Source organism: Falco cherrug, chromosome 3, assembly GCF_023634085.1.
Source record: "Falco cherrug isolate bFalChe1 chromosome 3, bFalChe1.pri, whole genome shotgun sequence".
NCBI lineage: Eukaryota > Metazoa > Chordata > Aves > Falconiformes > Falconidae > Falco > Falco cherrug.
Window position 1 is genome coordinate 104,591,122 of NC_073699.1, and position 15,064 is coordinate 104,606,185.

General features: G+C 59.0%; 2 protein-coding genes across 2 annotated transcripts; both read left to right on the top strand.

Moving 5' to 3' along the window:
• Positions 1 to 22: 22 nt before the first annotated feature.
• Positions 23 to 3,849, top strand: LOC129735624 (acrosin-like). Its single transcript, XM_055704860.1, has 5 exons — positions 23 to 27; positions 445 to 710; positions 997 to 1,142; positions 1,612 to 1,782; positions 3,835 to 3,849. Exons 1-5 carry the CDS (start codon positions 23 to 25, stop codon positions 3,847 to 3,849), a joined length of 603 nt encoding a protein of 200 aa, XP_055560835.1.
• Positions 3,850 to 3,854: 5 nt separating this feature from the next.
• Positions 3,855 to 11,949, top strand: LOC129735625 (acrosin-like; the record flags this gene model as incomplete). Its single annotated transcript, XM_055704861.1, has 10 exons — positions 3,855 to 3,912; positions 4,249 to 4,324; positions 5,070 to 5,335; positions 5,622 to 5,767; positions 6,237 to 6,355; positions 9,480 to 9,571; positions 9,999 to 10,197; positions 10,459 to 10,733; positions 11,011 to 11,156; positions 11,626 to 11,949. Coding segments are annotated over exons 1-10 (1,701 nt in total), but the record flags the coding sequence as incomplete, so codon positions are not given.
• Between the last annotated feature and the right edge of the window lie 3,115 nt (positions 11,950 to 15,064).

A 15,064-nucleotide genomic window follows, 5' to 3' on the forward strand; every position in this document is an offset into this window, starting at 1 on the left:
GCCCATGGCTTTTCAGTACGGCATGTCGCGCGTCGTGGGTGGCACAGATGCCCAGGCAGGGGCCTGGCCCTGGATCGTCAGCATCCAGAATCCCTGGCAAGCGGGCACGGGTCATACCTGCGGAGGCTCCCTCATCAGCGCACAGTGGGTCCTGACAGCAGCCCACTGCTTCATCGAGGCCAGGTAAGGCGCCACCGGGAACACGCATAGCCCCACAACACTAGCGCTTGCCCCGTGCGCAGCAGCACGGGCTACTCCCGCCCCGTTTCCTCGCAGGACACCCAGGGCCTGGGTGCTCCTTGAGCCTAAGGCACGCGAGGCCAGTCACACCCTCCCGAGCGCTGCTCTCCTCTCTCCCTCGTCAAGCGGAAGGCAGGGCAACGGCTGGGCTGCTGCAGCACGTGGCTGTGCTCCCTCTGAGTCCTCTCCCCATTTGCCTTCCAGCTACATCACCATGTGGCGCGTGGTGATCGGTGCCACGCGGCTGACTCAGCTGGGCCCTGAGGCCCAGGTGCGCAACATCAAGCGGCTGCTCCTTCACCAAGGCTACAGTAACATCACGCAGAGGAACGACATTGCCTTGCTGGAGCTGGACCAGCCTGTGCAGTGCAACGCCTACGTTCAGCTTGCCTGCGTGCCCGATGCCTCGCTGAGAGTCTCGCAGCTGAAAAACTGCTACATCAGCGGCTGGGGTGCCACGACTGCAAGATGTGAGTACCGCGGAAGTACTCGTGTGCCGAGCGCAAGCTTGGCACGCTCGGGGCCATTGCTTGGGCTTCCTGACAGCAGAGGCCAGAGCCCGAGTCAGCCTGTGGGGACGTATGCCTCTTGAGAGATGGGCCTGAGCCCTTTCCCCAGAGCAAGGCGGAAGGCAAATGCCGCTATAACGCCTCTCAGGATGCAAAGCCAAGCGCGGGCGAGGCAAGGGATTCCGCCAGGCAGGGGAGGAGAAGTGCCAGTGAGCTGCTGCTTGCTAATTCCTTCCTGTGCTCGCAGCTGGACGATCAACGGATGTGCTGCAGGAGGCCCAGGTCCGCCTCATTGATGTCAACGTCTGTAACAGCAGCCGGTGGTACAGAGGGGCCATCCACACGCACAACGTCTGTGCTGGCTATCCGCAGGGCGGCATTGACACCTGCCAGGTAGGAGCGTGCTACGAGCCAAGCCCCGTAGCACAGGCAGCCCCGCCACACGCAACTACGCCAACATGGCCCGGCATGTGCTTGGCCTGGCCAGTGCCCCTCCCACTTCAGGTCCCCACCGCCGGGGGGGCTTATACCCCCTTCCCCATCGGCAGGCCCCTGCCCAGTGCCCCTCTTGTCCCAGAGGCATGGCACTCTGCCCAGAAAGCCCTCCTAGTGTTCCTGGCAGCCCACGGCTCCCCATCCCAAGCCTACCACAGCTCTCTTCCACACACCCACCATCACCGTGCAGTGAGGAGAGCCAGCCCCACCTTACAAGCCCACCACCCCTTCCCAGGCAAGGCTCGCTCGACACAGCCTCGCTCTGCAGGGAACACAGCTCCGGCAGGTGCCGTCAGAGAGAAGGAGCCAACCCGCGTGCTGACGGTGGCCACCCAACAACCCCTTTGTCCTCTCTCCTCCTCTGCAGGGGGACAGCGGTGGGCCTCTCGTGTGCCAAGACAGCAGTGCAGACTACTTCTGGCTTGTTGGTGTCACCAGCTGGGGGAGAGGCTGTGCCCGAGCCAGGCAGCCCGGAGTCTACACCTCCACTCAGCACTTCTACGACTGGATCCTGCTACAGATGGGCCTGCGCCCAGCAGTGAGGGCTACTCCAACAGCACGCGCTTGGAGTCATTTTGTCACCACCTCAAGCCCCGTTCCGAGGCCAAGGCCCACAGCAGCGCAGTCGGGCGGCTCCTGCCCGTTTCCAGTCCAGAAGCTGCTGGACTTCTTTAGCCGGCTGCAGGAGCTCCTGCACTACCTAAGGGGAAAAACGGTGTGAGCAGCAGGACAAACGGCACGCAGGGCAGGCTGCAGTGTGCCACCACCGTTTCCTTTGGGGCAATGCCTGCCGATGCAAAGGCCACCTCAGCGTCAAAGGGCTGCTCTGCCCTGCGCCCGTGCCTCGGGACGCACACACCTGATGAGGCTGACCACGTGCTTGAAATAAAATGTTTCGGTGCTCACAGCAAACCAGGCTTCAGCTCAAGTCAGTCTCCTGTGCGAGGCAAGGACTTCCACGCCCGGCACCTGCCAAGCGAGGCAGGCTGCAGGCAGACAAGGCGGGCACAAAGGGAAAGAGTCCCTGCAAAGGGCTGAAAGTGGGCCTGCTCAGGGAGGAGGGGGAGGCTGCACTGGGGGAGGAAGGGAACACAGGTCATCACGGGCTGGAGGGCTTGGGGAAAGGAGCTGGAAACACAGAACGTCTTTGGCCAGCTCCTGGTGGGATCCCGCTGCGCTTGTGGATGAGCCACAAGTGACCTTGAAACTGGACTCTCGTGACCCAGGACAGACGCGTCTGGAAAGACCCAAGGGTTGCACTGAGGATTTGGGGAAGGAGCTTGCCTTCGAGCCCCACATATGCCACAGACTTCATTTCCATCCTGTGTCGCGGTTTAACCCCGGCCGGCAACCAGACGCTACCGGCAACCAAACGCCACGCAGCCACTTGCGCACTCCCCCCCACCCGGAGGGGTGGGGAGGAGAATCAGAAAGCAATGTAAAAGTGGAGGGTTGAGATAAGAACAATGTAATAATTTAAACAGAAGAAAGAGTGAAGAACAACAGTAACAATACCAAGAAGAAGAAGAAGAACAACAATAACAATTAGGATGGAAAGGTGGGGAGAAAGGGTAAAATCAAAAGGAAGGGAGAAGGAAAAAAAGGAAATGATGCCCAGTACAACTGCTCACCACCCACTGACCGATGCCCAGCCAGTCCCTGAGCAAGAATCCCCCCGCCAGCTAACCCTCCAAGTTTCTATACCAAGCATGACGTCCCACGGGATGGAATACCTCTGTGGCTGGTTCAGGTCAGCTGACCTGCCTGTGTCCCTTCCCAGTCTCTTGTGCCCCTCCAGCACTCTGGCTGGCAAGGCCCAAGAAACCAAAAAGGCCTTGACTTAGCAGAAACGCTAGGCAGCAACAACCGAAAACATCAGTGCGGCTACCAACATTGTTCTCACATCATAGCCAAAACACAGCACTTCACTAGCTACGAAGAAGAAAGTTAACTCCATGCCAGCTGAAACCAGGACACGGGGCCATCTCCTACTCGGCATGTGCTGCACAGGTCTTTGTAGCCTTCTTGATTGGTGCTGACGTGAGGAATCAAACTCTACAACTCAAGGAGGGTTATCAAGCAGGTATGTTTATCGGGGCTCCGGCTGCAAGGGGGATTGCTCCTCCTCACTTGCACACCCAGGGCTTAAGTAAGCAGATCCCTATTACACAGAAGCATACATATTCATTAGATTCCCGAGAAAAGGCGGGGTTATTACCATTCGGTCCAGGAACTCAGTATCATAAGCCTCCTCACTCTGGCGCGGGTGCATTGACACCTGCTGGTCCTGGGCTGGGCTCTCTGGGAGGAAGGCTCGCACCCTTCCTCAGGATGTACTTTTCCCTTTGGCGCGCAGTGCTGAGGAGTCCACACCAGCAAGCGCAGAGCCAGGTTGTACTGGTTCTCTTCCCGGCTCGTACATCTTGCAGACAACATAGTTCTTGCTTACAACGTAGCTAGTCGATCGGTATCGACACGTGCAGACCGTAGTGTCCTTGTTAGTCAGTCCGTTAAACACAAGTGCTGAAGCACCAGTTGCAAGGTCTGCATATTTACCGAATGATTTTCAGCTTGAACTATCTCCGTGCAGAGTCTTTACTTCTGAGCGTCATGGCCTGTGACCGCCTTGCTGCCATCCAAAAAGCCCTGCACACTGGGACCCTCCTAGGTGGCAGAGCTTGTGTCCACACGGCAGCAGCTGCCTTGGGCCAGGGGGTTGCTCAGCCCAGCAGCACCAGCAAGTGTGGAATTGAAACCGGGAGCGAAGCCGCTAAGACAAAACCAGTATCCTATGAAGTTGGAATCCTGGCTCGGACTGGAGCCTAGAAGTCATAATTGCCTAAAACAGGGGTTGTTGCAAAGCCACATGCCCAGGAGCAGCATGTAGTACAACATCTAAGGGCTGTTAATGAGATAGCGATTGACCAACACCCGGTGCTGCCTAATCCTCCCACTTTCTTAACAGCGACTCTTAAGTGTCACTGTGTCACTGTGTCACTGGCAGGGATGGATTTGCTGCGCCTCCTCCTCATCCTGCTGGCCATATGCTGTCCTGCGTACGGCACATGGGACAGCTGTGGGTAAGTGGCCCGAGGCTCTGGGAGGGAGCTTGGGCAAGCCCTTGTGGGCTTGGCTGGAGGGCAGCCAGTGTGGGAGGCTCATTTCCTTGCCAGCACGCAGGCTGTTGGCAGTACTCACCTACGGGGCTAAAGCAGAAAGAGGCAGGGTGTGGACACACACGTGCCCCACAGGCTTCCCCAGCCCTGCTGGCCAGGCAGCGCCTTGTGGGGAGGGAAGACGGCTGACCGTGAGCCGTAGGGGCGCCAGCCATCCAGCAGGACACTAAGGAGTTTCTCTTTACAGAGGGACCTGCGGGCTCCGGCCCATGGCTTTTCAGTACGGCATGTCGCGTGTCGTGGGTGGCACAGATGCCCAGGCAGGGGCCTGGCCCTGGATCGTCAGCATCCAGAATCCCTGGCAAGCGGGCACGGGTCATACCTGCGGAGGCTCCCTCATCAGCGCACAGTGGGTCCTGACAGCAGCCCACTGCTTCATCGAGGCCAGGTAAGGCGCCACCGGGAACGCGCATAGCCCCACAACACTAGCGCTTGCCCCGTGCGCAGCAGCACGGGCTACTCCCGCCCCGTTTCCTCGCAGGACACCCAGGGCCTGGGTGCTCCTTGAGCCTAAGGCACGCGAGGCCAGTCACACCCTCCCGAGCGCTGCTCTCCTCTCTCCCTCGTCAAGCGGAAGGCAGGGCAACGGCTGGGCTGCTGCAGCACGTGGCTGTGCTCCCTCTGAGTCCTCTCCCCATTTGCCTTCCAGCTACATCACCATGTGGCGCGTGGTGATCGGTGCCACGCGGCTGACTCAGCTGGGCCCTGAGGCCCAGGTGCGCAACATCAAGCGGCTGCTCCTTCACCAAGGCTACAGTAACATCACGCAGAGGAACGACATTGCCTTGCTGGAGCTGGACCAGCCTGTGCAGTGCAACGCCTACGTTCAGCTTGCCTGCGTGCCCGATGCCTCGCTGAGAGTCTCGCAGCTGAAAAACTGCTACATCAGCGGCTGGGGTGCCACGACTGCAAGATGTGAGTACCGCGGAAGTACTCGTGTGCCGAGCGCAAGCTTGGCACGCTCGGGGCCATTGCTTGGGCTTCCTGACAGCAGAGGCCAGAGCCCGAGTCAGCCTGCGGGGACGTATGCCTCTTGAGAGATGGGCCTGAGCCCTTTCCCCAGAGCAAGGCGGAAGGCAAATGCCGCTATAACGCCTCTCAGGATGCAAAGCCAAGCGCGGGCGAGGCAAGGGATTCCGCCAGGCAGGGGAGGAGAAGTGCCAGTGAGCTGCTGCTTGCTAATTCCTTCCTGTGCTCGCAGCTGGACGATCAACGGATGTGCTGCAGGAGGCCCAGGTCCGCCTCATTGATGTCAACGTCTGTAACAGCAGCCGGTGGTACAGAGGGGCCATCCACACGCACAACGTCTGTGCTGGCTATCCGCAGGGCGGCATTGACACCTGCCAGGTAGGAGCGTGCTACGAGCCAAGCCCCGTAGCACAGGCAGCCCCGCCACACGCAACTACGCCAACATGGCCCGGCATGTGCTTGGCCTGGCCAGTGCCCCTCCCACTTCAGGTCCCCACCGCCGGGGGGGCTTATACCCCCTTCCCCATCGGCAGGCCCCTGCCCAGTGCCCCTCTTGTCCCAGAGGCATGGCACTCTGCCCAGAAAGCCCTCCTAGTGTTCCTGGCAGCCCACGGCTCCCCATCCCAAGCCTGCCACAGCTCTCTTCCACACACCCACCATCACCGTGCAGTGAGGAGAGCCAGCCCCACCTTACAAGCCCACCACCCCTTCCCAGGCAAGGCTCGCTCGACACAGCCTCGCTCTGCAGGGAACACAGCTCCGGCAGGTGCCGTCAGAGAGAAGGAGCCAACCCGCGTGCTGACGGTGGCCACCCAACAACCCCTTTGTCCTCTCTCCTCCTCTGCAGGGGGACAGCGGTGGGCCTCTCGTGTGCCAAGACAGCAGTGCAGACTACTTCTGGCTTGTTGGTGTCACCAGCTGGGGGAGAGGCTGTGCCCGAGCCAGGCAGCCCGGAGTCTACACCTCCACTCAGCACTTCTACGACTGGATCCTGCTACAGATGGGCCTGCGCCCAGCAGTGAGGGCTACTCCAACAGCACGCGCTTGGAGTCATTTTGTCACCACCTCAAGCCCCGTTCCGAGGCCAAGGCCCACAGCAGCGCAGTCGGGCGGCTCCTGCCCGTTTCCAGTCCAGAAGCTGCTGGACTTCTTTAGCCGGCTGCAGGAGCTCCTGCACTACCTAAGGGGAAAAACGGTGTGAGCAGCAGGACAAACGGCACGCAGGGCAGGCTGCAGTGTGCCACCACCGTTTCCTTTGGGGCAATGCCTGCCGATGCAAAGGCCACCTCAGCGTCAAAGGGCTGCTCTGGCCTGCGCCCGTGCCTCGGGATGCACACACCTGATGAGGCTGACCACGTGCTTGAAATAAAATGTTTCGGTGCTCACAGCAAACCAGGCTTCAGCTCAAGTCAGTCTCCTGTGCGAGGCAAGGACATCCACGCCCGGCACCTGCCACGCGAGGCAGGCTGCAGGCAGACAAGGCGGGCACAAAGGGAAAGAGTCCCTGCAAAGGGCTGAAAGTGGGCCTGCTCAGGGAGGAGGGGGAGGCTGCACTGGGGGAGGAAGGGAACACAGGTCATCACGGGCTGGAGGGCTTGGGGAAAGGAGCTGGAAACACAGAACGTCTTTGGCCAGCTCCTGGTGGGATCCCGCTGCGCTTGTGGATGAGCCACAAGTGACCTTGAAACTGGACTCTCGTGACCCAGGACAGACGCGTCTGGAAAGACCCAAGGGTTGCACTGAGGATTTGGGGAAGGAGCTTGCCTTCGAGCCCCACATATGCCACAGACTTCATTTCCATCCTGTGTCGCGGTTTAACCCCGGCCGGCAACCAAACGCTACCGGCAACCAAACGCCACGCAGCCACTTGCGCACTCCCCCCCACCCGGAGGGGTGGGGAGGAGAATCAGAAAGCAATGTAAAAGTGGAGGGTTGAGATAAGAACAATGTAATAATTTAAACAGAAGAAAGAGTGAAGAACAACAGTAACAATACCAAGAAGAAGAAGAATAACAACAATAACAATTAGGATGGAAAGGTGGGGGAAAAGGGTAAAATCAAAAGGAAGGGAGAAGGAAAAAAAGGAAATGATGCCCAGTACAACTGCTCACCACCCGCTGACCGATGCCCAGCCAGTCCCTGAGCAAGAATCCCCCCGCCAGCTAACCCTCCAAGTTTCTATACCAAGCATGACGTCCCACGGGATGGAATACCTCTGTGGCTGGTTCAGGTCAGCTGACCTGGCTGTGTCCCTTCCCAGTCTCTTGTGCCCCTCCAGCACTCTGGCTGGCAAGGCCCAAGAAACCAAAAAGGCCTTGACTTAGCAGAAACGCTAGGCAGCAACAACCGAAAACATCAGTGCGGCTACCAACGTTGTTCTCACATCATAGCCAAAACACAGCACTTCACTAGCTACGAAGAAGAAAGTTAACTCCATGCCAGCTGAAACCAGGACACGGGGCCATCTCCTACTCGGCATGTGCTGCACAGGTCTTTGTAGCCTTCTTGATTGGTGCTGACGTGCGGAATCAAACTCTACAACTCAAGGAGGGTTATCAAGCAGGTATGTTTATCGGGGCTCCGGCTGCAAGGGGGATTGCTCCTCCTCACTTGCACACCCAGGGCTTAAGTAAGCAGATCCCTATTACACAGAAGCATACATATTCATTAGATTCCCGAGAAAAGGCGGGGTTATTACCATTCGGTCCAGGAACTCAGTATCATAAGCCTCCTCACTCTGGCGCGGGTGCATTGACACCTGCTGGTCCTGGGCTGGGCTCTCTGGGAGGAAGGCTCGCACCCTTCCTCAGGATGTACTTTTCCCTTTGGCGCGCAGTGCTGAGGAGTCCACACCAGCAAGCGCAGAGCCAGGTTGTACTGGTTCTCTTCCCGGCTCGTACATCTTGCAGACAACATAGTTCTTGCTTACAACGTAGCTAGTCGATCGGTATCGACACGTGCAGACCGTAGCGTCCTTGTTAGTCAGTCCGTTAAACACAAGTGCTGAAGCACCAGTTGCAAGGTCTGCATATTTACCGAATGATTTTCAGCTTGAACTATCTCCGTGCAGAGTCTTTACTTCTGAGCGTCATGGCCTGTGACCGCCTTGCTGCCATCCAAAAAGCCCTGCACACTGGGACCCTCCTAGGTGGCAGAGCTTGTGTCCACACGGCAGCAGCTGCCTTGGGCCAGGGGGTTGCTCAGCCCAGCAGCACCAGCAAGTGTGGAATTGAAACCGGGAGCGAAGCCGCTAAGACAAAACCAGTATCCTATGAAGTTGGAATCCTGGCTCGGACTGGAGCCTAGAAGTCATAATTGCCTAAAACAGGGGTTGTTGCAAAGCCACATGCCCAGGAGCAGCATGTAGTACAACATCTAAGGGCTGTTAATGAGATAGCGATTGACCGACACCCGGTGCTGCCTAATCCTCCCACTTTCTTAACAGCGACAGGGGATTCTAATGTCTGTTTTACAGCATTGGACTTCGAAGGCGCCTTTTTGGCGTTCTGATTGTATGTCCTCGGCCGTGCATAGCAGGTGCCACAGCTGCCCTCTGCAGTGTTGGTCCAGAACCACAATCCAACCCAGAGAGCAGGGACACGAAGCCTGCCAGAGGGCGTTGCTGTGGCTGACATAGCCAGTGAGGACTGTGCTGCGTGTGCCTTTCCCTGTGCTGCGTGCAGGAAGGTTGGCACTGCTGGGCTAGGCTTGGCTTATTTGGCTTGCCCGTCACTGCTTGCCTGCCACGACCATCAAGAGAGTGTCTCTTCAAGAGCCAAGCACGTGCGTGCTGCCTCTAGTGGTTGCGTTCTCTGTTGTGTGTCTCTTTATTGGGCAGGAGCAGGTGGCAAAGGGCTGCTGAGAGCAGGGCGGCAGTGACCTTCGCAAAGAGGTAGCGCCGCCACGCTTGGTTTTTCCTGTGAGCTGTTAGCAGGCAGAGCCGGGAGCCAGGCGCTGCTGCCTGCCACGGGGCCTGCCCACCCTCATTGTGCAAAGGGAGCATTCCACGGGGCTCTGTGGGGGCTGTGCGATGCCAGCTCCTGCCTCCCGTCCTGCTTGGAACCCCTCCTGTTGCCCCCCCTCCCCGCAGAGGCCACCACGCCCAGCCCCGTGGCAACCAGCCACTCTGTGACATCACCCCCGGGGCCAAGGGCATCCTGGGCAACGTGAGTTCGGGGGGCAGTATGTTGGCGGCTGCACTGGCGGTGACAAGCCCTCCTCCTTGCAGCTGCCACGTGTCACTGGCAGGGATGGATTTGCTGCGCCTCCTCCTCATCCTGCTGGCCATGTGCTGTCCTGCGTACGGCACATGGGACAGCTGTGGGTAAGTGGCCCGAGGCTCTGGGAGGGAGCTTGGGCAAGCCCTTGTGGGCTTGGCTGGAGGGCAGCCAGTGTGGGAGGCTCATTTCCTTGCCAGCACGCAGGCTGTTGGCAGTACTCACCTACGGGGCTAAAGCAGAAAGAGGCAGGGTGTGGACACACACGTGCCCCACAGGCTTCCCCAGCCCTGCTGGCCAGGCAGCGCCTTGTGGGGAGGGAAGACGGCTGACCGTGAGCCGTAGGGGTGCCAGCCATCCAGCAGGACACTAAGGAGCTTCTCTTTACAGAGGGACCTGCGGGCTCCGGCCCATGGCTTTTCAGTACGGCATGTCGCGCGTCGTGGGTGGCACAGATGCCCAGGCAGGGGCCTGGCCCTGGATCGTCAGCATCCAGAATCCCTGGCAAGCGGGCACGGGTCATACCTGCGGAGGCTCCCTCATCAGCGCACAGTGGGTCCTGACAGCAGCCCACTGCTTCATCGAGGCCAGGTAAGGCGCCACCGGGAACACGCATAGCCCCACAACACTAGCGCTTGCCCCGTGCGCAGCAGCACGGGCTACTCCCGCCCCGTTTCCTCGCAGGACACCCAGGGCCTGGGTGCTCCTTGAGCCTAAGGCACGCGAGGCCAGTCACACCCTCCCGAGCGCTGCTCTCCTCTCTCCCTCGTCAAGCGGAAGGCAGGGCAACGGCTGGGCTGCTGCAGCACGTGGCTGTGCTCCCTCTGAGTCCTCTCCCCATTTGCCTTCCAGCTACATCACCATGTGGCGCGTGGTGATCGGTGCCACGCGGCTGACTCAGCTGGGCCCTGAGGCCCAGGTGCGCAACATCAAGCGGCTGCTCCTTCACCAAGGCTACAGTAACATCACGCAGAGGAACGACATTGCCTTGCTGGAGCTGGACCAGCCTGTGCAGTGCAACGCCTACGTTCAGCTTGCCTGCGTGCCCGATGCCTCGCTGAGAGTCTCGCAGCTGAAAAACTGCTACATCAGCGGCTGGGGTGCCACGACTGCAAGATGTGAGTACCGCGGAAGTACTCGTGTGCCGAGCGCAAGCTTGGCACGCTCGGGGCCATTGCTTGGGCTTCCTGACAGCAGAGGCCAGAGCCCGAGTCAGCCTGCGGGGACGTATGCCTCTTGAGAGATGGGCCTGAGCCCTTTCCCCAGAGCAAGGCGGAAGGCAAATGCCGCTATAACGCCTCTCAGGATGCAAAGCCAAGCGCGGGCGAGGCAAGGGATTCCACCAGGCAGGGGAGGAGAAGTGCCAGTGAGCTGCTGCTTGCTAATTCCTTCCTGTGCTCGCAGCTGGACGATCAACGGATGTGCTGCAGGAGGCCCAGGTCCGCCTCATTGATGTCAACGTCTGTAACAGCAGCCGGTGGTACAGAGGGGCCATCCACACGCACAACGTCTGTGCTGGCTATCCGCAGGGCGGCATTGACACCTGCCAGGTAGGAGCGTGCTACGAGCCAAGCCCCGTAGCACAGGCAGCCCCGCCACACGCAACTACGCCAACATGGCCCGGCATGTGCTTGGCCTGGCCAGTGCCCCTCCCACTTCAGGTCCCCACCGCCGGGGGGGCTTATACCCCCTTCCCCATCGGCAGGCCCCTGCCCAGTGCCCCTCTTGTCCCAGAGGCATGGCACTCTGCCCAGAAAGCCCTCCTAGTGTTCCTGGCAGCCCACGGCTCCCCATCCCAAGCCTACCACAGCTCTCTTCCACACACCCACCATCACCGTGCAGTGAGGAGAGCCAGCCCCACCTTACAAGCCCACCACCCCTTCCCAGGCAAGGCTCGCTCGACACAGCCTCGCTCTGCAGGGAACACAGCTCCGGCAGGTGCCGTCAGAGAGAAGGAGCCAACCCGCGTGCTGACGGTGGCCACCCAACAACCCCTTTGTCCTCTCTCCTCCTCTGCAGGGGGACAGCGGTGGGCCTCTCGTGTGCCAAGACAGCAGTGCAGACTACTTCTGGCTTGTTGGTGTCACCAGCTGGGGGAGAGGCTGTGCCCGAGCCAGGCAGCCCGGAGTCTACACCTCCACTCAGCACTTCTACGACTGGATCCTGCTACAGATGGGCCTGCGCCCAGCAGTGAGGGCTACTCCAACAGCACGCGCTTGGAGTCATTTTGTCACCACGTCAAGCCCCGTTCCGAGGCCAAGGCCCACAGCAGCGCAGTCGGGCGGCTCCTGCCCATTTCCAGTCCAGAAGCTGCTGGACTTCTTTAGCCGGCTGCAGGAGCTCCTGCAGTACCTAAGGGGAAAAAACGGTGTGAGCAGCAGGACAAACGGCACGCAGGGCAGGCTGCAGTGTGCCACCACCGTTTCCTTTGGGGCAATGCCTGCCGATGCAAAGGCCACCTCAGCGTCAAAGGGCTGCTCTGGCCTGCGCCCGTGCCTCGGGACGCACACACCTGATGAGGCTGACCACGTGCTTGAAATAAAATGTTTCGGTGCTCACAGCAAACCAGGCTTCAGCTCAAGTCAGTCTCCTGTGCGAGGCAAGGACGTCCACGCCCGGCACCTGCCAAGCGAGGCAGGCTGCAGGCAGACAAGGCGGGCACAAAGGGAAAGAGTCCCTGCAAAGGGCTGAAAGTGGGCCTGCTCAGGGAGGAGGGGGAGGCTGCACTGGGGGAGGAAGGGAACACAGGTCATCACGGGCTGGAGGGCTTGGGGAAAGGAGCTGGAAACACAGAACGTCTTTGGCCAGCTCCTGGTGGGATCCCGCTGCGCTTGTGGATGAGCCACAAGTGACCTTGAAACTGGACTCTCGTGACCCAGGACAGACGCGTCTGGAAAGACCCAAGGGTTGCACTGAGGATTTGGGGAAGGAGCTTGCCTTCGAGCCCCACATATGCCACAGACTTCATTTCCATCCTGTGTCGCGGTTTAACCCCGGCCGGCAACCAGACGCTACCGGCAACCAAACGCCACGCAGCCACTTGCGCACTCCCCCCCACCCGGAGGGGTGGGGAGGAGAATCAGAAAGCAGTGTAAAAGTGGAGGGTTGACATAAGAACAATGTAATAATTTAAACAGAAGAAAGAGTGAAGAACAACAGTAACAATACCAAGAAGAAGAAGAAGAACAACAATAACGATTAGGATGGAAAGGTGGGGAGAAAGGATAAAATCAAAAGGAAGGGAGAAGGAAAAAAAGGAAATGATGCCCAGTACAACTGCTCACCACCCGCTGACCGATGCCCAGCCAGTCCCTGAGCAAGAATCCCCCCGCCAGCTAACCCTCCAAGTTTCTATACCAAGCATGACGTCCCACGGGATGGAATACCTCTGTGGCTGGTTCAGGTCAGCTGACCTGCCTGTGTCCCTGCCCAGTCTCTTGTGCCCCTCCAGCACTCTGGCTGGCAAGGCCCAAGAAACCAAAAAGGCCTTGACTTAGCAGAAACGCTAGGCAGCAACAACCGAAAACATCAGTGCGGCTACCAACATTGTTCTCACATCATAGCCAAAACACAGCACTTCACTAGCTACGAAGAAGAAAGTTAACTCCATGCCAGCTGAAACCAGGACACGGGGCCATCTCCTACTCGGCATGTGCTGCACAGGTCTTTGTAGCCTTCTTGATTGGTGCTGACGTGAGGAATCAAACTCTACAACTCAAGGAGGGTTATCAAGCAGGTATGTTTATCGGGGCTCCGGCTGCAAGGGGGATTGCTCCTCCTCACTTGCACACCCAGGGCTTAAGTAAGCAGATCCCTATTACACAGAAGCATACATATTCATTAGATTCCCGAGAAAAGGCGGGGTTATTACCATTCGGTCCAGGAACTCAGTATCATAAGCCTCCTCACTCTGGCGCGGGTGCATTGACACCTGCTGGTCCTGGGCTGGGCTCTCTGGGAGGAAGGCTCGCACCCTTCCTCAGGATGTACTTTTCCCTTTGGCGCGCAGTGCTGAGGAGTCCACACCAGCAAGCGCAGAGCCAGGTTGTACTGGTTCTCTTCCCGGCTCGTACATCTTGCAGACAACATAGTTCTTGCTTACAACGTAGCTAGTCGATCGGTATCGACACGTGCAGACCGTAGTGTCCTTGTTAGTCAGTCTGTTAAACACAAGTGCTGAAGCACCAGTTGCAAGGTCTGCATATTTACCGAATGATTTTCAGCTTGAACTATCTCCGTGCAGAGTCTTTACTTCTGAGCGTCATGGCCTGTGACCGCCTTGCTGCCATCCAAAAAGCCCTGCACACTGGGACCCTCCTAGGTGGCAGAGCTTGTGTCCACATGGCAGCAGCTGCCTTGGGCCAGGGGGTTGCTCAGCCCAGCAGCACCAGCAAGAGTGGAATTGAAACCGGGAGCGAAGCCGCTAAGACAAAACCAGTATCCTATGAAGTTGGAATCCTGGCTCGGACTGGAGCCTAGAAGTCATAATTGCCTAAAACAGGGGTTGTTGCAAAGCCACATGCCCAGGAGCAGCATGTAGTACAACATCTAAGGGCTGTTAATGAAATAGCGATTGACCAACACCCGGTGCTGCCTAATCCTCCCACTTTCTTAACAGCGACAGGGGATTCTAATGTCTGTTTTACAGCATTGGACTTCGAAGGCGCCTTTTTGGCGTTCTGATTGTATGTCCTCGGCCGTGCGTAGCAGGTGCCACAGCTGCCCTCTTCAGTGTTGGTCCAGAACCACAATCCAACCCAGAGAGAGCAGGGACACGAAGCCTGCCAGAGGGCGTTGCTGTGGCTGACATAGCCAGTGAGGACTGTGCTGCGTGTGCCTTTCCCTGTGCTGCGTGCAGGAAGGTTGGCACTGCTGGGCTAGGCTTGGCTTATTTGGCTTGCCCGTCACTGCTTGCCTGCCATGACCATCAAGAGAGTGTCTCTTCAAGAGCCAAGCAGGCGCGTGCTGCCTCTAGTGGTTGCGTTCTCTGTTGTGTGTCTCTTTATTGGGCAGGAGCAGGTGGCAAAGGGCTGCCGAGAGCAGGGCGGCAGTGACCTTCGCAAAGAGGTAGCGCCGCCACGCTTGGTTTTTCCTGTGAGCTGTTAGCAGGCAGAGCCGGGAGCCAGGCGCTGCTGCCTGCCACGGGGCCTGCCCACCCTCATCGCGCAAAGGGAGCATTCCACGGGGCTCTGTGGGGGCTGTGCGATCCCAGCTCCTGCCTCCCGTCCTGCTTGGAACCCCTCCTGTTGCCCCCCCTCCCCGCAGAGGCCACCACGCCCAGCCCCATGGCAACCAGCCACTCTGTGACATCACCCCCGGGGCCAAGGGCATCCTGGGCAACGTGAGTTCGGGGGGCAGTATGTTGGCGGCTGCACTGGCGGTGACAAGCCCTCCTCCTTGCAGCTGCCACGTGTCACTGGCAGGGATGGATTTGCTGCGCCTCCTCCTCATCCTGCTG

What these genes read in the sequence shown, in the direction of transcription:
- LOC129735624 (XM_055704860.1), top strand. An exon ending in GGGTGCCACGACTGCAAGAT is followed by an intron (nt 711 to 996) that starts GTGAGTACCGCG and finishes CTGTGCTCGCAG; the next exon opens with CTGGACGATCAACGGATGTG. An exon ending in GCGGCATTGACACCTGCCAG is followed by an intron (nt 1,143 to 1,611) that starts GTAGGAGCGTGC and finishes CCTCCTCTGCAG; the next exon opens with GGGGACAGCGGTGGGCCTCT.